Below are 23,735 nucleotides of genomic sequence, written 5' to 3'. Positions count from 1 at the left end.
CCCGTGGCCAGCACCAGGTCCAACAAGGCGTCTCCCCTGGTGGGGCTGTGCACCTCCTGGGTTAGATGGAGGTCAGAAGTCCCTGGAAAAAAAGGTACATACTTACTTTTCTCTATATAAATTAATTCTAACCCTATTCTTTTAAAACAGGACTGCACCCCAAATGGAGGATGTTTGAAGCTGAAAATTTGGTCTGTACTAGAAAGGCTTTGCTAGGTTTATATTTACCAAAGTTATAAGCATTTGAAAATTACATCGTAAGTATGCATGAACAATTATTTCATTAAGTCTCACTTGAGGTCCTGCTCTAGCAGGCTGCTTCCATTGCAAGGGAACTACCAGGTATTAGAACCTGAAGTCAATTAATTTGGCTCACAGGCTGGGAAGGGGAATGGCTTTATTGTTTGCATGCCAATGTATTGTGCTTGTGAGGGTGCAGAGGTTGTTTAGCTAGGAAGTAAATGCAGGAAAAATGCTGAAGTTTCAGGGAGGAGATTGAGTGAGAAGTAGATAAAGGGAATTCTTCCTGTTCACCTTCTCTGTTGCAGGATGGGGTACAGAGGGAGGTGACTTGACTCAGGTAGGAAAGAATGTAAGGGCAGGGGTTTTACATTTCAAGAGGAGGGAACAGAAAGAGCTATGAGCTCTGTTGTTCTGTTAGTGCAGGAAGAGGCAGCTACAAAGGCAAATGAGACAGGGAGAAGTAACTTGACTCTCTAGCCCTGTGTTTAGGGCATTTTAAGGAGGAAGAAGGTTACCTGAGTGTCAGTCCCACTTCAGGGCCAGACTGTAGTTAGTTCTAGTTGTTTGGAGCCAGTTTCCACTTGTTGAGCTTCATAGGGGGAGCAGCAGCAGCAGATTTGGATTTAGCAAGGGTTAGAACTACTTTGCTGCCCTGCATCTGAGACTCTGCAGTGTGGTCTGACATGTGAAACCTGTGTTTTACCTGTGGTCCCACACACAAAAACTCTGCCTTGGTCCTGTAAAGCAGGGGTAGTTTTAGTTCTCAATACAGTAATGCAAGGCTACTGTCGTCAATATTCATGATATTCAATTCTATTCAATATTCTGTTTAGTTGGTCTAATAAAAGTTATTACATCTACCCAAAGAACCTTGTCTGTCTCTCAATATTCATGATACATTCTGATGTTGAAAGGGACACGACTGCTCAGCTATCGAAGAGGCACCTCAACCTATTACACACGCCCACCTTGTGAACAGGGGGAGAAAGCATTTTTGTTGGAATGGTAAAACAGAACTATAGATTCCTTCAGCATGCATGTCTGCTCCAACGTGAAACCAGAGACATGGTGGTTTTCCCAAAAGGAAGTAAGAATTGGGAGGAGCCTCTGATGTAAACACACTTTAAAAAAAAGAATCTCAAGTACAACCAGGAGGCAGGGCTCTTCCTAAGCACTGAGAGCTGGGGTTATGCTAACATTAACTGAGCTGGACCTGTGAGTGTGCAGAAGGAGGGTGTGATCCACAGGAATATGGCTAAGAGCCAGGTCTTTGTTTCCAGCTGCCCTTGTGCCAGCTTAACTCACTCAGGCAATAATGAGCTGGGATGGGCAGACCTGGCCAGGGCTCGGGGACTTCTGTCTGGGGAGGATCTTTGAGTTGAAGAAGGGAAGGCGGAGTGACTCTGGGGAGGGAGGAAGCAGCTGCAGGTGACAGTGAAAGAGGGACAAGAGGAGGAGGGGTTTGTAGCCTTAGAGAGGAGGGTGCAACACTTTCAGGAGCTCTGGTGCATAGGAGATAGGAGGGGCAGGGAAAGCATCAGCCACTGCAGGTGGAGAGGGAGTGGCAAAGTGTGGGGGAGGAAGGACAGTGCCCTGGGGAAACTTGTTGCCTGCCAGGAATAGCGGGAAGTTGGGGGTGGGGAATACAGGCAGAAGGAGTGAGCAAAGTTGGAGGAAGCAGGGACATGGATTTCTAGCTGAGCCAGGTACAGGTGCAGCCAGAGCTAGGTGGCCAGCTGGGAGCCTCAAGGGTGACCTCTGGGTGAGCGATCCAGGCAGAAAAAGCAGGCGCCATGGCCTGGAGCTGGCGGCTGCAGCAGGTGCTGCTTCTCACCTGGCTGCCTGCAGGTGAGTGTGGGCAGGGGGCGGGCGCTGTGCAATCTTCCCCTGCTATTTGCAGCCCTCCTACCCCCTTGGGCACCACCTCCTCAGTCCCTTCGCTCTAGCAGTTTTGGGGCTAGGGGCTGCCCCTTTGGGAGCTTTCCCTTTGTCCCAGGGGCAGCACTTGCTACAGGAGTGGGTGTTGGGTTTTTGCCAGGCTGAGCTGGATTCTCCAAAATGGGCAGGCAGCTGTGGGAAGGAGTGATGCAGGGTGTCCAGCTCTGTGAGGTCATTTCTGCTGTGTAGAGGGGCCAAGCCTTTCACAGGGGAAGGGAGGGTGATGGTACTTGCCTCCTCTATTTTCACTCCCCACTGAGCTGTGCTTTGCAGTGAGGGCCCAAGCTTCAGCTGCTGTTGGGAGACGAAGCCTTCCTGGGAATGGACCCTCTCCTGAGAAATCGCTGCTCTCAACCCTCCCCTGTTCCCTTCTGGCATCCAGCAGCCTGCAAGGATCCTAGCATCTTAGAAGGATTGCTGGTGGCTGGACAATTTCTGGATGATTTGGCCTCAAATATGATGTTTGAGAGCTTTGCTAGGGAGTTGGTATAGAAAACAAAATAGCAGGGTTTTGTGTGCACATTGCTGCTATTCAAAGAGCTGCATTACCATGTTGTGTTCTGGCTAAAATTTGGCTTCATCAATGAGGAAGAGCAATGGCTTTTCACTTTCACAGATGAGGTATCAATAGATGGGTAGCATCTGGCTCTTTTCTTTCAAGCAAAGAGGAGAGGCAGTATACTCCATAGGGCACTAGGCTTGAGGCCAAAGCACCTAGATTCTTTTTTTTAATTTCTGAAACTGACTTAAATGGCCTTGAGTGACTCAATTAGCCTCATAGTTCTGAGCTGTTGAGTCCCTCCATATCCTAACTCTTTGAGGAGGTACTCTAGGTTCTTCATATTTTTTAAACTAGGCTTACCTTTTCAGCTCTTTTTCCATCTATAAAGCAGAGGCAGTGATATTAAAAAACATTTGTGGATCTTAAAACTTTATACAGATTAAATGGATTATTTGGATTCTAGCTATCTGATTCCTTCTTGAGAGAGATGGTTGCAGGGATGTTCTGGAAATGGATATTCTGTTGTTTTGACCAGATCAGTGGTTTTCAACCTTTTTAGACTTAAGGCAACTCTTGGTTAAAGCCAGATCTTTTTTTTAAATTGTTTTTTGACTACAGAAAAAATACTAGAGTCATCACTGTTGCAGAGAACTTGGAAAGATAGGTCAGAATGGTTTTGACATTATGGCTTCCTGTTTGAAATCTTTGGGATTATCTCGTGAATCATGTGTAGATATTTGCACACCTAACAGTGCTAATATTATATGGCACCCTAAGGCACCCTTAAAAGTATCTTACAAAACCCTGACTGAGAATCACTGGAGAGGTTAGAATCTGATCCTCTGAATATATAATCAACTAAATACGTTGTCAGTAATGGTTGTTTTCACTGCAAAAAGTGTGTATGTGTAGTTTTTTCATGGCGAGATAGTCATCTTGCTGCAAAATCCTAGGTGGGACGAGGTGAGAGACAACCTTAGCTGTGATATAGCTAAGTGAGGTAGACACTTTACCTTCTCTCAGTCCCATTTTGTTGTGGTAAACTGTGGACTTCATATCCACAAAGGTTTTGGCAACATTTCTGCAAGACTTTATACTCTTCCATTAAGAGGATGCTGAAAGAAAGGTGATAGTAGACATGACCAAGATGTCACTGTGAAGTCACTCTCCCTTTAATGCTGATAGCAAGTGATGGAGGGAAACATGAAGACCATGAAAGCAAGGGGCTTGTCTCACTATGAATTTAAAATGCATGCCATACATTCAAATTAAAGGATGATACAAGCCAAGCACAAAGATGTTCCACATTTAACAAGCAATATCTTTTATGGCTGGTTTGCCATTTCATCACATGATAGATACTTGCTTGTGTGGCATGTTGCAATATATCACACAACTAACGTGTTAATGCTGTGATAAATGTAATGTTTTCCAGAGGTTTAGTTGTAGGATGATTGGGATACCTTTTGTGCCTTTGACAATCTCTGCCTTAAGCTTTTCCATCCTTCCCTTACCGTGCCCTTCCTTATACGGGGTACTGTATCCTACATTTCTTCCTCAGTGTTTGTATTACCTTATCTAAGGGTGCTGGTGATAGCTTTGCTATTATTTATAACAAGCATATCTCTCTGTGTGTTATCTTGTTTACATTTGATAGGGAAAACAATGGAATACATCTAACCTTATGTATAGCTTATTTGAAACATTTTAAAAACTTGCTCAGGAAATGCAATTATTTGGGATGTAAAATGACACAAAGGGACTGGTGCCTGGATGAGGTGAGAAGATAGCAAACAAAACAAAAAAACCCCAACAAAAAGCTACGTAATGAATAAAGAACAATTGATGATAAATAGATTGCCTTCGACTGGTCTGTTAAAGTGTACTATGGAAAGAAGCAGTGTTGTTTTATGTCTCTGTTGCTGCCAGAAAATATTGTGGCGAATAGTCCAACAATACAGAAATGATTGGGTGCTTTGTATCAGTGGTTCTCAAATGTTTTTAGACTCAAGGCACCCCTCAGCTCTTGGCTTTTGCTAATTTTTTGACTATGGCAAAATCATAGATCAATTCTTCTATTGCGAAGAACTCAGAAAGACCACAACAGGTCAGAATGTATGCACACCTAACAGTACTAATATTGCACAGCACTCTGCAACACACTTGAGTTTCTCAGGTGCCCAGGTTGAGAATCACTGTTTATATAAAAGTGGGGTAGCAAAGGCTAGCAGGATAGTGTGTGTGTAGGAACATGTGCTTCAGAGCATAGAAGAATCACAAACATGGCTCAGGTGGACATTTCTCCCCATGATCTAGTACTGCACAAAGAAAGACAGTACGGGGTGCGTCATTCATACCTTGCTTTCTTTTCTCTCAGACTAGGGCCAGTAATGGTCACTTCAAATGGGAACCAGATTAGATGGACTAATGTGTGCCATATATAAGAAATGGGGAGTAGGTCCCCCCCAGTCCTAGTCCTGGTTTTGCTATTGTTTTCCTGTGTGATCCCTGGCAAATGTACCTGAGGTTTCCCTTAAAGTACCGTGCGGGAAATGCTATGATATCCTGTGGGGGTAAGTTTTAATAGAAGGGCACAATGTCGGTGCTGTTGTTGGTCTGCTCCCAAATGGCTGTCTTTATGTGATATCCATTCCCATTGACTGGTGTCCTTATCCACAGGCTGCCTTTCCCTGCTGGTCACAGTACAGGATAAAAAGCGTTACACCATGCTCTTTGCATCTGTAACCCTCCAGTGTGACTACAGCACCTCAGCGCAGCTGCAGGATGTCATAGTGACTTGGCGCTTCAAATCCTTCTGCAAGGATCCCGTCTTTGATTACTACTCTGCCTGTGAGTTCCATATTCCTCCTCCCAGGGATTCCCCGTGCAATTGAGGGAGACATATGGGAGAGTTCAGGTGTCTGCTGTGAACTGCTTCCTGGACTGACTCAGCTTGTGGTAGGGATCCTCAGTGGGGGAGCAGTTTTACCTCACAGAAATCTCACTGCTAGCTGTATATCTTCCCCCTTGTCGTTGTATCCAACAGTAGTGGCACTGCTACCTTCACTGGCAGGCATGGAACCCAGAGGCTCAGAGCTCTGCCTCTGCAGCTGGAAACAAAAGTCCTGCAGGCAGTGATGGTTGATAGCAAAAAGACTACATCTGAGAACCATTTTGGTGGGGTGAAAAATATAGGCCCCCATGGTCCCAGCTGGAAGGCAAAAAAACGGGCACTATCATTTTTAAGAGAGTAAAGTAGAAAGACTCATGAATAATCACGTTACTGTCAGTGATGCTCTCTCTTGCTTAGCTACACTGAGAGTACCAAAGGTCAGAACAAAGAAGCTTTTTAATAACCATTCTCCTCATCTCTGCTTTGTGATAAAGCCCCAAGAGCCTAGCCCTGTTAAAGAGGGACAGGGGTAGCAAATACATATGATTAATTCCCCTTCATGCACCAAATGATTAATTCACCAGATCACCTGCAAGTGCAAGACTGTATTATGTTGCTAGCTTGTTTTCATACAAATAAAAAGCAACTAAACTACCACATTTCCCCTGGGTCTATTAATTATGTTCCCCTCCATTCCATATCATTGGAAAGACGGTGCTTTCCCTGCTTGCAAGCCAGGTGTCATAGAAAGGCTGGGGAAAAGGAAGGCAAAATCTGCGTGGTTTTAAAAGCTGTGTTTTTTAAAAAAAGTTGAGGTTGCTTCAGTTGTTCCAGTGGGCTGTATGTTTCTGATTCCTTCTACACACAGAGGACTGATTTTTTTTTTTTTTTTTTTTTTTTTTTTTCCCCTCCTTCCTGATTTCCCATTGTGTTAAGCACAGTGGTTGCAAGATTTTCCTTCTTTGCAGTACCTGCACTCTTAGCTAAGCAGAGAGAATTTAACTTTTCATCTCCATTCATTGTATTTGATTCTGTAAAAGATTTGCTTCCTTATTCCATTCTTTATGACCAAACATGGTGGGTCTGTGTGCATATTTGCTCATTACACAGGGATGTGAGATTAACTGCACCCTTTGTGGCAAATCAAGATGATCTTTTCACTCAAAGGTGGACTGATATCATTGCTATTTCAGTGGTGTAAGATGGTTTATTTGTAGCCTACCAGGCTGGTTTAGCTCTTGGCCAGGACCCGTCAGATGACTGCAATGATAGTCAGCGGGAGGTCCGCAACATCATTCAGAAACGTGGACAGAATGAGCCTGTGCTTGGCATGGATTACAGGCAGCGCAAGATCACCATTCAGAACCGTAAGTCACCAGCTGATTAAGGGGCCTGTAAAGGAGGTATGCAAATGCAGTAACTGTCTAACATCTTTCCTGCCTGCCTGAAATCACTTAGTGAAGTATGAGTGTGGCCAGCTGTGTCTGTGACTTACACAAGTCTGTGAGCCAGAGCTGTAGCCAGATTCCTGCTAAGGATTATCACTGAACTATGTTTACAACTCCCCAAGCAAGAGCTCAGATAATGGCACTCAGACATCTGGCATGGTAAACTGAGTACTACAGCTTAGTGTTTATGGCATTGCATGAGTATTGGCTGCAGCCAAGGCTGAAGATGCTTTTACTGAGACGTAAAGCTGGAGGTTACTGGCTAGAGGGTCTTGCCCCTCTGCTCAAGGTCAGACCAATTGCTATATTTGCGGTCAGGAAGAATTTTACCCCAAGGTATGATTGATACAAATCATGGGGGGGGCGGGGGTTTCTTTCCTTTGTAGCAGGAAGTGTGACCCTCTTCCTGGGATCTCTTGAGCATATATTAACAACCTTTTACAGAAGCAAGACTTTGGCTGTCATGGTCCCCTTGCTTTGTGTATGGCAGGTTAAGACATTGTGTCTTGTGCTGTGTCAGGGTTGACAATAGTTTTACGAAGAGGTTAGATTATAGATCTGTATAGAATGATTTGGATATGGATGAACCTGCCTCGGGCAGGGCGTTGGAGTAGATGACATATAGAGATCCTTTCCAGCCCGACTTGTCTATGATTCCTACAATTTTCTATAATTTTTCTCATTCTAGAGTTTTGAATAATTGGCCATTTTTAAGTGGGTTTCATTTTCTTCTGAAGGAGTATTTGGTAGCCACTCCTGCAATTTACTTACTGGGCTTAATGTGCATTTTATATCTGCTCTGGGGGTGAGAGGGTCAGTGCTTTAATTAGAGCGGCTCTGAGAACCACTTTAATTAAAGCACCGCCACATCTTGTGTATACCCATGCTTAAAAACATGGCAGGGGTGCCTGAACTAAAGCTTGTTTGATGAGCTTGTCAAACAAGCTTTAGTTCAGGTGCCCCCACTGCCATTTTTAAACACAGAGATGCTAATACACAAGATGCTGGAGGCGGCTGGAGCATAGCAAATGCCACACTCCGGCAGACTTGATTTGATCAAGTCTACTCCAACACGCTGGAATTCCAGTGCATCAGATCAGCTTTGCTGCTCATGTTTAGGCACCCAGTGTCCCCCTGTCCTGATTAGGCATAATTGAGAGATGTTGGGACACCAGCCTTGGTACATCAGTGGCTAGATCTGAAGTGGACAGGAAGTGTGATATCAGGGATATTTTTCTTCTTATTCAGTAACTTGCTGTGATGTGGCTGACTGACCACCTTGACCATCAGGGTAAAACCAGAAGATGATTCCTTTGAGGGAAGAGAAATGATGAGCTGAAACCTAAGAAGCAAGAGAAGTGTGTACAACAGAGGTTTTGTGGTGTTTGCAGCAGAGACAGGGTATAGTACACTAATTAGTCATGTTGCCTTATTGGCACACAGGATATGGGACATACTTCTGTACCTACTAGAGGAGCTATTGCTCAAGTTAAAGTGCAGTGTCCTGTGTTATTTGAAGATGAAGGGCACTGGCCCCCATCAAAGCTGCAAACACCAAGCACTCTTCTGTGTCATCTGTGGCACAAGTGTTTGTTACGCTAGGGTCTAAGAGCAGTGTCATCCCCAAAGTGCCCATTGCTCCTAGCATTTTTTCTCTCTCTCTCTCCTCTAGAAGCAGATCTTGTGATTAATGAAGTAATGTGGTGGGACCATGGAATGTACTACTGTATTGTTGAGGCTCCTGGAGACACATCTGGTGACCCTGACAAAGAGGTTAAGCTAATTGTTTTACGTAAGTGCCAGTGGTCTGTTCTCCTGTCCACCTGTCACTCCTGCTGTTTACCATCTCTCATCCCAACCATCTCCAAAAATTCTCTCTCTCTATCTCTCTCAAACACTGGCTTCCCTTCTCCCCCATGTTAGATTGGCTAACCGTGATCTTCATCGTTCTTGGTGGTCTCCTCTTCCTCTTGCTGATTGGGGTGTGCTGTTGCCAGTGTTGTCCCCAATACTGCTGCTGCCATATCCAGTGTCCCTGCTGTCCAGCTCGGTGCTGCTGCAATGAAGAAGGTGAGGAGCAGACGAATGTATGGGTGCATATATATATATATATCCCATGTGCTGTTGCTTTTGTTAGCATGAAATGTTTCATGCATAACATGTTTAGCCCTGCTTCATCCATGTGTTTGGAAGCAAACTAGTCTGTGACACTCTATTATACCCACATCATCAACTTGACAGTGAGAGAAACGGGTCTAAAAAAATGGCTCCCATACACTCCACCTTGCCCCTCCATTTCCGAAGGAGTCCTCCACACGTTGCAACCCTGTCTCTGTCCTTGCCACCAGCTCCTTTCTTTCTCCCCACACAGCAACTTGCCACTGAGTAAGAGGAGCAAGGGGTTTGGTGAATGTTAGCTGCTTCATGGGGGCTCTTTCTTCATGATAACTGGAAGCTAAATTGTGGCAGCTTGTTCCTCAGGAACAGGGAGCTTTTGTTACCATTTCTTCACTTACCCATGCACATTCTGCTGGGTTAACAAAAATAAGGTGCATCAAAAGCTTGTATTAGCCAGGCTTGCCAGCTGAAGTGACGCTGAGTACCACTGGGAGTGGATTGGTAAGTAAGGAGCTGCCATTTTTTAGGATACCCTTTCAGAGACACATGGCTAAAGGTGTTAACTGGGTTGGGATTGGCAAATTTCCAGAAGCTAAGGGAAGCAGAGGAGCTAGCCCCCAAAATAGTTTGTTCAGCTATTTCTGGTGTGGAGTGTGTGCAGTGCAGTCCTTCTTCAGTGGGTTAAAATATTATGATGACTGTTTTAAGGACTCTAAAGTGAAACAGTTGACGGCAGAGGTTGAAATCAGGTAGGGATGCTGGTGTCCCTGAGGGGAATATTGCTGCTTATCTTCTTTCAGGCCCTGGGAGATGGGGAGGACCCTGAAGAATAAAGACCCCTCTTCCTTTCTCTAATTCTTGTAGTGCCCCTACCTGAGGGGGGATGTGGGTAGGTTCTCACTTAGTCTGGAGGACTTGGTTTGTTCCTGTACTGTGCTTGCTAACTCATGTGGTCACTAGAGCGTGGGCCGTTCTGCCCCTGTCTGGCTCTATGGTGAAGAGCACAGATCATTCTATTTCTCTTCATGTTGGGATCTGGGGGACTTAGACTCCAGTATACTCAGTGGGAGGAGAGGAGGTTTTGGCCTGCTGTTCCACACAGTCCATGCCATCTCATGCTCCATTCTCTTTTTCCTTTCTCTTATTAATTTTTGAGTGTTCTCTGCGAGGAGTCTAGTACATTTCAGCAAAGAAAGACTGGGATTCTGGAGGCATCTCAGGAAGTCCCAGTATCCCATAAAATACAGGACAGTCTTGATAGTTCTACAGTATAACAAAAGTATATGGTCTCTTCAGATGAAAATCCCCCACTAAAAGAAATGTACGGCATGGGTGAAATTTATAGTTTCTTGGCAAATACAAGCCACAAGAGGGTGCTCTACATCTTCTGAAACAAGCTAAGGTGCCACTGATGTGTAGGTGACTGTTATTTCAAAGCCCAGATCCTTATTGGGTCTAGTGTTGATTTTGGTCATAAAATCGAATGAGTTTTTTTGCATGGTTTGGAGGGTTTATTTTGGATATACAACCAAAGTATAATGGACTAGATTTATCCCTACTACAAACAGCTGCCTTTCCCATAGCTCTCACATAAGACCTTTGGCATGAAAGATGCGGGTAAAGTTACATGTTACACTTAGACCATACTAAACCCGTGGAATGTTAAGTGGTGTTAAAGTTTAACCCTAGAACATGCCGTGAGGGATGGTACATTAATATGGCTGCTTGGCTGCACAGCTCTGACTTGCCACTAGTGGGCTGGTGAGCAGGTCCATGGCTAGGAGCCAGGATGCCTGGGCTCTACCCCTGCTCTGGGTGGTGGTGGGGAGTGGGGTATGGAGTAGTGCATCCTGGGATGCTGTAGGATTGCAAATGGCTCTTTTTCTTTTTTTCTCCATGGAGCAGACTGAAGTTACCCTAACATGAGCTAACTGGCACAGCCCAGAGTTCATCCTTGCCTGAGGTGGCTTAACTTTGAGATGCTCAGAAGGCATTTTGCATGAGTTAGTGAGCTTTAATGTGCAGATAGTTGCATTTTAAGTATCCTTAGCATGGTGTAAGTTTAACACGTAACTTCACCCTCAGGGTGAAGGCATGTGTACATGACGTGCCTTCTTTTCTCCTGCCTTTTTCTGTTACAAACCTCTCCCACTCCATTGCTGAAGTAAATGATGCTTGTTCTCCATGTCTGTCAAATGCCAAACCAAGGACAAGTTCTGCCACATACACCTATTTTCCAACTCTCTCACACCAGCATTTCTCAGTCTAGAATTAGGACTAGCGTCTCTAGAGCCTTTAAAAGATGAAAAGTGAACCGTCCTCACATACCCACGGGATTACATTCTATTTGGTGGAACAGGGGAATTATTTTCTTTCCTAAAATCACTGAACTCAGAGCTGGGAGGGGGTTGGAGAAAGACAAACTGATGAGCAGGGAAGATAATTCTAGTATGTGTACTACGAAAGGAGCAGCAAGTGTGTCAGGGAGGCCAGAATGAGGGAGGTTGAAATAATGCAGACAAAAGTAGGGCAGGGTGGAGCTGAGTGCCATTAGCTTTGAGGGAGAGAAGAAAGGATGGCTTTTCAGATGTACTGTAGATGATGGAATGGCTGGATTTGGAAAGTCTGCATGAAAGGGGGCAAGGAGCTCATTGTGACCCCTTTTCCTGGAAGTCTGGACAGAAAAAGGGAAATGGAAATCAATAAGATGAGGCTTAAGGAAGTAGAGCTGGGTTAAGAAGGAAGAAGGGTGCCTGGCACTATAAAGAAAGGTAACAGCATTAACCTCTTCACCACCCAGCCCCTAGCAAAAAAGAAAGTAGACTGTGCCTGCAGACATGAAGGGAGGCTGCTCCAACATACTGTAGTTACAGCACATCGGAGCAGACTCAATTAATCGAATCTTCTGGAGCATGCCTCTGCATCTCGTGTATCAGTGTCCTCATGCTTCAAAATGTCAGTGGAGCCCTTTAACTAAAGCTCAGAGCCACTCTAATTAAAGCACCCTCCCTGCTGCACATGTAAAAATACCCCTCATGTTTAAAGGTACAGTCTGTAACTATCGATGACACTGAAACTTTCCTAGATGCCTTTGGCTGGATCGCAACCTCAGCTCTGCGGCATCTCTCGTTCCATGGTGGAAACTTTTCCTCTTTGTTTCAGGTTTGCCCCATGATGAAGAGAGCTGTTTATGCTGTTGCTCTCTTAACTGTTTGTGTATAGCTGACACCCACATGCTGACATCCTATGAAGGAAAGCTGGCTGGTGTGGGCTGCAGGGTTGGGCACTTGAGATAGGGTCTTTAAATGTGTCTCTTCCCTCCTAGTCTTGGCACGACACCGGTTCCTGAAGCAGGCTCAGTCCCTTGTGCCATGGATGTCACAATCTCCATTCTACATGGGAGGTGACAAGAACTCCCAGCTCTCTACCTACCAGCTGAACCCGCTGCTGCAACGAGGTGAGGTCTTGGGTGTCTCTGAAGAGAGAGAAGGCTGGTAAACTGAACTGGGCCATTCCTTGGGGTCCAATGGCTTGATTGTAGCCTGTAGGCCTTGGTGTGGCAGAAAGACATTACTGCCATGATTCAGATGCATCTTCACTGAATTGTTGTTCTAACTGCAGTGTAGTCTACACTTACCAGCATTAACTTTAAACTGGCGAACTTGAGTACTGTTAGCAGTGTGGCCACACCAGCCCAGAAGTCGGCACAGACTGCAAAAATGGCTTGAGAAGCTAAGTGACAACATTGAGGTGATCTGTGCCAAGCTCCATGCTGGCGCAGATAAATTCCTATGGGCAGCTGGGTTGCAGCCAGCTCTGAACTATGCTGAAGTGACTGTAAGCACTCCCTCAGCCATCTCATTCCCAAGGGGGGAAAGAATACAGTCTCTGTCCTGCTGTGTTTGTCATGGTCCATCCCTTATAGCAGACACTGATACAATTAAGTGGAGCGCAACTTGTTTGTGTGGTGCTAGTCTGCCTAAATGACTGAGAACCAAATAGCTTTCTCTCCAATGACACTGGAGAGAAGACGTCCAATATTATGTTTAACTGGGAAACAAAGGAGGAGTTGAAACTTAATGTCTCTGGTTACATCTCTTTCTAGGTGGTCCCCCCTGCAAAGTGAATTAAGAGTGCAAATGTGTGTCAAAAACTGAAGGGAAAAATAAGAAGAATTTGTTTTGTTGTTTTTAACCTTAGCAAAGCAGGAAAGTATTTATTACAGGAAATAAAACAAAATATATAAACATTCATAAAATAGGGGAAAGCAGCATAATTTTCTCCCAAATAACTTTAACACTACCCTTGCTCACAATCGGTTTGAAACAAGTTTTACAAAGCAGTTCCACCAACTATACATCTATACTAAAAAACATCTTTTGTTGTAGTTTCAAGAAGTATGATTAGTAGATTTTGATTACATATTTCCAACAATGACTGCAGTGTTATTTTATGACTGACTTTGACTACCTTACTCCCATGCATGTTAGCTTTGGATAGCCAATCAGTTCTAACTCCTACAGTTCCTAACATCTTATACCCCAGTTTTGTGGCTACATTTAGATTTCTAGGCATGGTGTGCTCTATCAGCTAAAATGAGTCTGAGACTCAGCCACCATGATGTACAATGTGGGTGCTCTGACACTTTATGCAGGCATCCAACGTAGGTGCATACTGACAGAGGGAAAGGGTGGAGTTGGAGCTGCTTCGAGTCTGTATTTCCATTCTTCTCCATTTTTTTTCTCTTAATTTTCCTTTAAATTAGTTTTCAGTCTGCTGCCTACTTTTAATGTCCAAAATGTTTTAATTACTACTGTAAGAGAACAGAATTTGTATTTAACGCCAGCTAAACAATATTTGCTGCGTAAACCAAGGCATTCCCTTTGGTTTTTGATGTAAGCCGTAAGGTAGTGAACTGTTATCTCTTCCCTACAGAAAATGGATTCTCCTCTGAATATATAAATTGGAACAGAGTTGTCCAGTTAGCAGCCTCCAAGCTGCATGCAGCTTGCAAGGGGCTAATATGTAGCCCCTGAGCCCCTACCAAACTAACATCCCCCTTATTATTGCTCTGGCTCCTGCTGCCGCCAGGGTTTTTTCCCTCCTTCAGCTTTTGCTTCCTGCTCCCACCTCAGTGAATGGAGTGGTGAAGCCCACAGCACTAGGGGAGCCCACAGCACTGTGCAGTGAGGAAGCTGAAGAAGGGGCAGCTCATATGCAGAGCAGCAATGTGAGGGGGAAGGGAGTAGGGCTGCCTGCACATACACTGCAGTGGTGGGGGGGAAGGTGCAGCCTGAAGGCTCCTGGCCCCTGCCTGCTTAGAAGTTGTCCAGCCCTAGATCAGAAGAATGGTTCCTAGACTGGCAATCCTAGGAAGTACCCAACAGAGTAGGTACTGTTCTTAAGCATGCCCTGTTCCCTCTGGCATACACTAGATCTGGAAATGAGGAGATGAAGGTGTTGTGGGGGCAGGTCCACCACCATTCCCTGGCTCCTTGTCTCCTGCACACTTGAGAGTAGCAATAGGGGATGGGTCCAGAGCAGTTTCACTTTCAGGGCCAGGGTAGAGGGTCAGGACATGTTTGAGAGCATCAAAGATGCATGTACACATATTATTCATGAACTCTTGCTGCTTAAGTTCCCCAGAGCATAGATAATGCTCTCACCCACTGATAGTTTGTCTTTGGTCCTCTTGAATTGGTGAAGAAATGAGGGAACAAGAGGGTCACAATGAAGGGGTGGGTAAGGAGGAAAGAGAAGCTCTGATCTGGTTCAGACCCTTCGAATGTTAGCAGCAAGAGAAACATCTCACACTACTGCTCCCTCTGTCCTCTATCCACAGATGTCTCTCTGCAGAGCAGCCTCCCCATGGTGCCATCGCAGGGCCAGTTGCCTCCCAGCAACAGGGTCTTGGACTATCTGGAATCTGAGATCCAAAAATTCAACCCCTCCCGGCCCTTGCCACCCTCCCAAAAAATTGGGGCTGGCCAGCATTCCAGCATCCTTTCCTCCCTGGACACAGAGATTGTGGAGCGTAGAGTAATCCATCTGCCTCCCATCATCAAGCATGCCCCTTCCTCACAGAGGACCAGCAGCTCATCACGCCTGCAGCAAACTGCCTGGACTGCAGGATCCTGGGACTCCACAATAGAAAATGAGAGGGAAAACAGGAGGCGACACCAGTCTCAGGATGGAGATTCCTACTCCAGCTATGAGCAGGGGTCCTGGGACAGGTGGCGAGACCAGCATCCTCGAAGGCAGAGGGATGCCAGCTACAATAGCAGACACCAGAGCTCTCGATGGGACACATCACCTACAAGACAGCCAGAAAGGGGTAGGAATGGTGGCAACTTCAACTCCTATTCTGGGGAGGGAGAAATCAGGGGGTGCTCAGGGCGCCACTATGACTCGAGGCCCCCAGCCTCAGGGAGACGAGACTATCAGCGCCCTATCAGACGGAGCAACAATTCAGAGAACTGGAAGCGGCGGCGGCCTCGCAGCTACTCTCCACCATCAGGGAGAGAGTCATGGAGCTCTATGGATGACCGGGAGCATTCCCCAGGGACTCGCAGGCCACGCCACCACCGTTCCCCAAACTGGCCCGAGGACAAACCTCCCAGTTACCGCTCACTGGAGATCATCCCAACCAAGAGTGGCAAGCCCAGAAACAGCACAGGGCAGCAATCGGTGAGTTCTCTCTGTTTCACTCTGACAGGTTTGGTTTGATGGGTGTTGAGTACCCGCTGCAGTCTAGGAAATGTCAAGGTAGAGGTCAGGGAGCATTGGGTACCCTGCAGTTTGCCTGAGGAGATTGGGAAGAAGATGCTGAATTGACTGCACATTGGCTGGTGGTGGTGGTCTGTCTCAGACAAATAGGTGGTTCTTCCTGGGGCTACCTTGGGAAGGAGGTCTCCAAGTTAGATGTGCTGAGAGTCCCCCATAACCAACCCCCTTTTTTTCCTGTTGCTTTCTTTCTATCTTTGCTATGCTTATTACTGCCATGTAAAAAAATATATATATATTTTGTCTGAGCAGTGATTCTCAGCTAAGGTGCCAGGGCACGCTGACAGACCTTTTTGAAGGGTGCTGTGAGGTGCGAGGGGGTAAGCGGGCAAACTGAGCAGGTAGAGCAGACTTAGGCTTGTCTCTGCCTAGATGATCCCCTATCCCCACTGCCAGCCCCACCCCTGCAAGGAGACAAGTACTGTAATCTATAAATTAGCTTCTGAATTTGGGTGCAATTCAATTCACAAAGTTATAGAGGGGTGCCTTGAGTCCAATAAGAGGCAACTCCAGTCCAAATTGGTTGAGAATCATTATGTTAGAAACACAATTTAGCATACTTGTATAAATACCACTAAGATTTTTTTATATGGCCACAATTTTCAAACATAAATGCTCAGAGTTGTATTTAAGTTCCTGTATTAGTGGGCCTCTTAAAAGATGCTGAACCATTCTAGTAAGGATATCTAGCTCACAAGGACCTATACTGAGAACTGAAGGTGAGGGGTTTTTGGCAATATGATTTTATTGTACCCACTGCATAGTTGAGACCAGATATTAGCCAAGCTTTCAAGCACGTTGCCCTGCTTCACATCTGGGCCCCTGGTAAATTGCTAATTTCAGTATATTCCATGTGGTAGTAGGGCTAAAGTGATGTTGTGGCCATGATGATCCAGGAAATATAAAAGAGGCAAGGATTCTTTGGTGATATCTTTTTATTGGATCTCTCTCAGCTATACTTTTGGCTCGAGAATAGATTTTATAAAGAGAGAAAGGCCCAAAGACCATGGGCTAGCTTCAGTACAGCACCACCTAAAACTGAAGTTGTCACATAAGGCACTGAGCAGTCTTTCACTCCATTTTCCTTCTTCAGCCTGCAATGTGGTTTGTACTGGCAATCTGTATGGAAGACTTGATAGCCCATTCACAGCCTCCAGTTTTATCCAGTTTTGTTCCCTAATTATTTTTAAACCTTCCAGTTTTTCAATGTCCCCCATTTCACTTGTGTGGGACACTAAGATACAGGGCTGTTCTCACATAGGTCATGCCTCACAGTTCCCTTCAGTCTTCCCCATGCTACAGGGAGAAGTTTAGAAGTTTCCCCCTTTTAAGTTTCCCCAGATTCAGCCCTAGCAGTAGTGCAGATATGAAGCATCTTGTACCCCTCAGCTCTAAGCTTTCTGTGCTTCCCATCACACTTCTGAATGTGTCTTGTTTTCTCTCACAGGATCGAGGAAGCTCCCGCAGTGGAAGAAGCGTTGTCATCTAATGTCTGCTGTGCTGAAAGGGCCAAGATTCCTTATGGTTCTGCTTTGCCAGGGTCCCTCTCTGCCTTTCCTGCACATACATTGACATGACTGCTTCTGATTTGCTGCAGGTATCCTGCTCAGGAGGATAAAGCAGGTTCCCACTGCATTTGACTGAGGAAATCTGTGCCTAAGGGCCACAAGATGCCTGGCTCATAATACCATCTAATGTCTTGATATCAGTTCCCTATCCAAGGAATTTAAGTAGTTAACAGGCCATAGTTTGAAAGCATTCCTTTTGAAGGGAAGACACTTTTTTTTTTCTGTGTTCAAGAGCATGTTCCTCTGCTATGAGCCTACCTTTTTATCCAGTTGGATGTCCTGGAACTAAGAAGGAAGCCCTTGGAACACTCCTCCTTTGCAAACTGCTCACCCAGTTAATACTCAGGCAGAGCCCATAGGGTGACAGGACAGTGTCTCATTTCTTTGATTCAGGATGCCAGCAAATATGGTGTGTGTGAGTGTAAGATTCACCAGCAAACATCTGATTGTACACTGTGATAATGAAGTAGTTTCCTGTTTGCCCCTTAATGGACTCAAGCAAACTTGTTTCTGTGAGGTAATGGAAACATCAGAATGCCTTACTGCATCTGGTGATAGCTGCACACACCCAGAGAGCTCTCAGCAACTTCTGTGCTTGATGAACATTACTAACTGGTCTGGTTTGTGTCAACAAATCTATCTGCCCCAGCACAGAGACCTTCATAAGGAGCTTGAGGTGCTCTGTCCTGCCCATTGACCTGGACTTCAGTACTTTCAACTTGGGAGCATGTTGATCTACCAAGGTTCAGGTATTGCAGGCTGCTGTTTTGTTCTCAGGGCCTAAGATGGTGGGTAGCTACTCTCCTGGGTACTGCGGTCCTGACTTTTTTCCCTCAAAATTCCTGAGCTTGTCCAACCTGCATTTGAGGCCATGGGGAGCAGGAGATGCCCCAACAGCTCTGAAAATCATGACCTGTATGGATATCTCTTTGGAGGAATCTACCTTTTCCCCAGCATCTTCTCTGCTTAGCTTTCCCCTGTTGCTCCTTATCCTCCCAAATTTGGTATATGAGGGAAATGGGCTCTAGCAGAAATCTTTCAGTCTTGCATTCTGCTCTTAGTACTGCTGTTACAAAGCTAATCCTTACTGTCCACCCCAGTGATTCTCAATGAGGGTGTTGCAGCACCTTGGGATGCCTTGAGATACTTTCAAGGGTGTTGAGGGGTGCCATGTAATTTTAGCATGAGAAATTTCAAATAGGAATCCAAAGTTAAAAACATGTTGACTTGTTGCGGTCTTTCTGAGTTCTTTGTAACAGGAAAACTGATTTATTGGTTTTTTTATTCATTTTTTACAGAAAAGAAGGGTGCATTTTCTGAGGGGTGTCTTGGGCCCTATTGAGGGGTGTTTCAAGTCTAAAAAGGTTGATAACCCCACACATTGTTCAGCTGATCTGTAGCATGGAGACTGCTGGATTGTGGGGGGGATAACCTGTTAGCTTACCCTGTGGGTGTGTCTACATGTACAATTACTGCAGACCAATAAACTCCGGAGTTTATTGCTCCAGAGTTACTTGTTCCATGGCATATCATTTGATCATGTGCTAGGGAGCAAAAAATTCCAGAGCAAATTGCCTCAGAGTTTACTCGCACACACCATATAGATCCTGTTCAGAGTAGTCCAGGTTGGCAGGGGACCCAGGGGCTCAGCCTGCCAGGCCAGGGCTGCTGTGACTGGGCTCTATGTGCTGCAGGGAGGCTGACTGGGACACAGAGTGTCTTAGCATGGGGCTAGCTAGCTGGCAGGCAGCCCCCCACATGGAGGCACACTGTGCCCCAGGCAGCTGCAGAGCAGCACATGAAGATGGGGGAGCAGCCAGCCCAGGGCTACTCCTCTGTCTCCAAGTGTTGCAGAGCCCCTTTACCAAGGCACGCTGTGCCCCAACCAGCCACAGAGTGGCACCCTGAGACAGCTCTCCCATCTCCATGTGCTGCAGAACGGCTGGTTGGGGTGCAGGGTGCTTCAGCATGGGGGATGCCTACTGACTAGCCCTGCACTGAGGCAGTCTGCCCCACCCTGTCAGTGCAGCATCTACACATGCACTGCTGCTCACAAAAAAACTCCATGGTGGGGGTTGTACTTGTATTTTACAAGACTACCCTGCTGCAGATTTTATTAGTTCTGTGTGCCCTAAGAAATGTTTACTGTATAGTTCCTTGGTCAACTATGTAGTAAACTTCCCGTGTAGATGCACTTGTATTTAGTAGCAGAGAGATTGCTTTAAAAAACTAATTTCTGTAGGAAAAACAGCAAGTGACTTTCTTGACGTGATTTGGTTTGCTACTTTGAATATGCAACAAAAAGCCCTTTCTTGGATGTTCACAGAATCATAGAAAATGAGGGTTGGAAGGGGCCTCAGGAGGCCATCTAGTCCAACCGACTGCTTAAAGCAGGATCATGCCCAACTAGATCATCTCAGCCAAGGCTTTGTTGAGCCAGGCCTTAAAAACCTCCAAGGATGGAGAGTCTACCACCTCTTTGGGTAACTTGTTCCAGTATTTTACTACCTTTACTACCCTCCTAGTGAGAGAATTTTTCCTAATATCGAACCTAAACTTCCCTTGCTGCAGCTTGAGACTGCTGCTCCTTGTATTGTCATCACTAAGAACAGTCCAGCTCCACCCTCTTTGGCCCCACCCTGCAGGTAGTTGAAGGCTGCTATCAAATCCCCTCTTAGTCTTCTCTTCTGCAGACTTAATAAGCCCCTCTCCTCAGAAGTCATGTGCCCCAGCCTCCAAACCATTTTCATTGCCCTCTGCTGGACTCTCTCCAACTTGTTTGCATCCTTTCTATAGTATGGACCCAAAACTGGGCAAAGTACTGTACTGCAGATGTGGCCTCACCAGTGCTGAATAGATGGAAGTGATCACTTCCCTTGATTTGCTGGCAGTGTTCCTACCAATGCAGCCCAGTATGCTGTTAGTTTTCTTGGCAACAAGGGCATACTGCTAACTCGTATCCATCTCACTATAACCCCCAGCCCCTTTTCTGCAGAGCTGCTGCCCAGCCAGTCAGCCCCCAGTCGGTACTGGTGCATGGGATTCTACTGCCCTAAGTAGGACTTTGTGCTTGTCCTTATTGAACCTCATGAGATTTTCTTTTGGCCTATTCCAAAAGACTGGATGACTGGATACTTCCCATCTCCACAGCAAAACTGCTTTGCAAAGGCACTTTCCTGAATTGAGGATGATCAGCACTCTGGGCACTGCTTGTGCATTTTGTAATCACAGGTCTTGACCAACCTAGTCTCTATGCATTACATCATCCAGTTAATTTTTTCAAGGTTGTTGCCATGAGGACATTTTCTACTGTTTGTACTAGTTTTAAATGTTCCAGTCCAAAATGAGAAGACATATAGTGGAGCAAGTGGCTTTTCCCTTCCCTGGGGCTGCATATACACCAGATAACTACACGGATATATGGATAAATATTTATCCTGGGCACCTCTCCCCAGCTCAATTCCATGGTTTTGCTTGCATTTGTACTGTACCATCGCAGTAGCAGTGTCCCAGTATGACTGTCTGAAGCAGTGGCAGCTAGGTTCAGAATCTGCTAGGGGGCTGGAGAAGATATTGCTTTCCCACAGTCCCCCATGTGCCAGTGATATTTCTGGGTCCATATCTTGGGATGGAGGCCAAGATAAACATACAACTCCCTCTTCTTGATCAGCAAGAAACTTTGCCAGGTTTTCCTTGGAGGTCTGCAGTTGGTGGCCAGTACTGCAGAGGCTGAAACAGGGACTTCCAGAGCTAAAAGCATGAGTCTATTTATGGCTTGAATTCAAGAATTAGTCTCTATTCCAAGTGACTGTAACAAACTGCTTTCTGGCTCTTATGCAGAGAGGCATATGTAACCTGCACTTACCAATGAGTTAAACTTGTTCCATGCTGGGCTAACTGGTCTCATATAGTATTTGAGGGCGATGCTCATCAGGTAGAGATGCTCTTGCATCTGGTCAATAGCTGAAGGATGGTGATATCAAGTTGACCATCAAGTAGCCAGGAGTGGCTGGCTAACTTCAGGTGAAAGGACAAGATTTTGTCTGTGCTTCTGTTGCACTAGCCCTGACACTGCAGCAACTGGAACAGAAGGAAGAGGGCTGTATTCCTCCTGGGAAATGACCCTCTGAGATTTGATCGCTGTGGATGGATCTTGTTTTGAATTTCAAAAGACTGTAACCATGTGTTGGTGGCGGAACTTGCATAGTTTGGATGGCTTATGATTTTGTTGATCATGGCTGCTTAATAGTTTGTATTAGTTATGAAAAGTCTATGGATGTTTGCATTGATATTAAAGAATTACTTTCCTTCACAATCAGCATCCTGTTTGTATACCAGCAGTGTGCCTCTGCTATAAGAAGTAGCAGATGTCCAGGACCATACAGGTCAGTCTCCTTGAAAAGGGTAAATCATGGACACTGAGTATTCTTAAGCATAAATTGCTTCATTAAAGTGTCCATACTTGCAATGAGATGAGCAAAGCAGCATGCAGTACAGTTCCTTTTTTTTCAGTATCAGCCTATCAGCCCTATTGCCCAAGTTGCAGGGATTAACACTGACTCTCAAAAATAAGTTCTAATTGGAGGCCAAGGCAGAAAGCAAAGTCCCCTTTATGCACAGCACTCTCTCCCTTCACCATCCTCTACCATGCTGCTTTGCTCAAACCCTTGCACAGTGTCTTCTCATTATACATTAAGAAAAAAACATGGAAGACTGTGTAACAATGCCACCTGCTGAATCCTGCCACAATACTATAATTGTACTAATTGCTTAATTTAGGTTACTTACATCCAGCAAAGATAGCTTCTTTTTCTCCATTCCCACTATCTAGTAGAGAGAAGGAAACTTATTCTAAAAGTTCTAGAATTAACCATGTTTGAACCTTCTGTTCATATTTCTTGTTAAAATTCAAATGAAAAAAAAATCTGCTGATATGGACATTCTTCAGGAAAAAATAATTTGAAGTCTGTAGCTGAAATGAATTTAGTTTTGCAGTTTTCAAATAAATTTGGGGAATTTAATATCTTATGTAACCCGGGAACAATAATGGTACCATGTGTTTTAGATATCTACTCTCTGTATTGGAGTGAGACAAATAATTGCAAAGAACAGCTGCAAATATTGCAGTTTGTTCACACACAGTTTTCTGACAGTTGTAAAGAAGAAGTATTCATGTGTCAGGCAGTTTGTGGTTAGTTTGAAGAATATCGCTACAAACCCTCAACGAAGTCTTCACTGTTGGTTGCTAATTTAGCTCTAGTTTTCATGGATTCTGTTGCACAGCTGGAGAGGAGCAGCCCTTGTCTATGAGAAGTAATTTTCTGTCCCGGTAGAGATGAAGTAGGTTGGAAGTGATTCAGGTATAACAAAACCTTTCATAATGTGAGTATGTGACTCTGCCATGGCAAATGCTCTTAACCTTCAGAGTAGCAGAAATCTTACAAAAATAGGGCTGTAAGGGACTGCAGGAGGTCATTTAACCTAGCCTCCTGCTCAACTCAGTGCTTACCTAACCTGTGCTTCAAAAGCTTTCAATGTGGGGACTAAACAACCACATCTGGTAACCTGGTCCAATGCTAAGTCATCCTCACAATTAAAGCTTTTCCTAACATCCATGAACAGATCTAGGATTGCAGCAAGAGGGTGGCAGATGTATGTGGCATGCATGCAGTGAGTTCTTCGACCTTACCTGCTGATCTCTACAATTGCCATAAGTTCTCTGAGCTCACCAGTTGATTGGCATGGGCTCTAGCCAAAGCTTCTACTTTCACATAGCCCTGGAGCCTGAAGCGTGAATGTTATTGCTGTTTATGCTTCCTACCTTCCACCCCACCTCTCCCACTCCTCCTGCCTCCCCTGCTCAATTCATCAGCAGGGTAAAAGAGTGGAGGAGGAGCAGTGCACACCCTTAGAGCTTCAGAGCACCAGAACCCATGCAGATCAGCTGATGAACTTGGAGAGCCTATGGCATGTACGGAGTTCTGGCAGAAGGGGTGCTGACATGCCAATGAATCAGATGAAAGGGGTGGGGGGCAACTGAGAGACCACACCCCCTTGGATCCACCTCTGCTAATATCCAACCTACATTTCCCTCCTTGCAGTTTAAGGCTGTTGTTCCTTTTGTTGCACAAAAGCGGTTCGTTTCTTTGGAGGCCCGCAAAAATCACAGACACACACTCAGCCGCCAGCATAAAAGGTTGTATTTGTTTGCAAACAAAGGTCAGAGCAGAGTCAGGTACTCA

At 45.3% G+C, this 23,735-nt stretch overlaps 2 protein-coding genes across 2 annotated transcripts in view; one reads left to right on the top strand and one right to left on the bottom strand.

Moving 5' to 3' along the window:
* Positions 1 to 1,306, bottom strand: part of CFAP44 (cilia and flagella associated protein 44) — a 60,556-nt gene extending 59,250 nt beyond the window's left edge. The window contains exon 1 of the mRNA XM_019548805.1: positions 1,212 to 1,306. Within this exon, the coding sequence (XP_019404350.1) occupies positions 1,212 to 1,278 (67 nt within the window). The 5' untranslated portion in view covers positions 1,279 to 1,306. The remainder of the gene's footprint in view (positions 1 to 1,211) is intronic.
* Positions 1,307 to 1,957: 651 nt separating this feature from the next.
* On the top strand, positions 1,958 to 18,147 carry ILDR1 (immunoglobulin like domain containing receptor 1). Its single transcript, XM_019548803.1, has 8 exons — positions 1,958 to 2,091; positions 5,363 to 5,533; positions 6,794 to 6,943; positions 8,697 to 8,816; positions 8,948 to 9,094; positions 12,468 to 12,599; positions 14,985 to 15,829; positions 17,373 to 18,147. Exons 1-8 carry the CDS (start codon positions 2,037 to 2,039, stop codon positions 17,412 to 17,414), a joined length of 1,662 nt encoding a protein of 553 aa, XP_019404348.1. The 5' UTR covers positions 1,958 to 2,036; the 3' UTR covers positions 17,415 to 18,147.
* The last annotated feature ends 5,588 nt before the right edge of the window (positions 18,148 to 23,735 follow it).

The sequence above is a fragment of the Crocodylus porosus genome, unplaced genomic scaffold (genome assembly GCF_001723895.1).
Source record: "Crocodylus porosus isolate Cpor-Errol unplaced genomic scaffold, CroPor_comp1, whole genome shotgun sequence".
NCBI lineage: Eukaryota > Metazoa > Chordata > Crocodylia > Crocodylidae > Crocodylus > Crocodylus porosus.
Note: the sequence above shows the minus strand (reverse complement) of the source record. Positions and strands in the feature narration are given on the sequence as shown.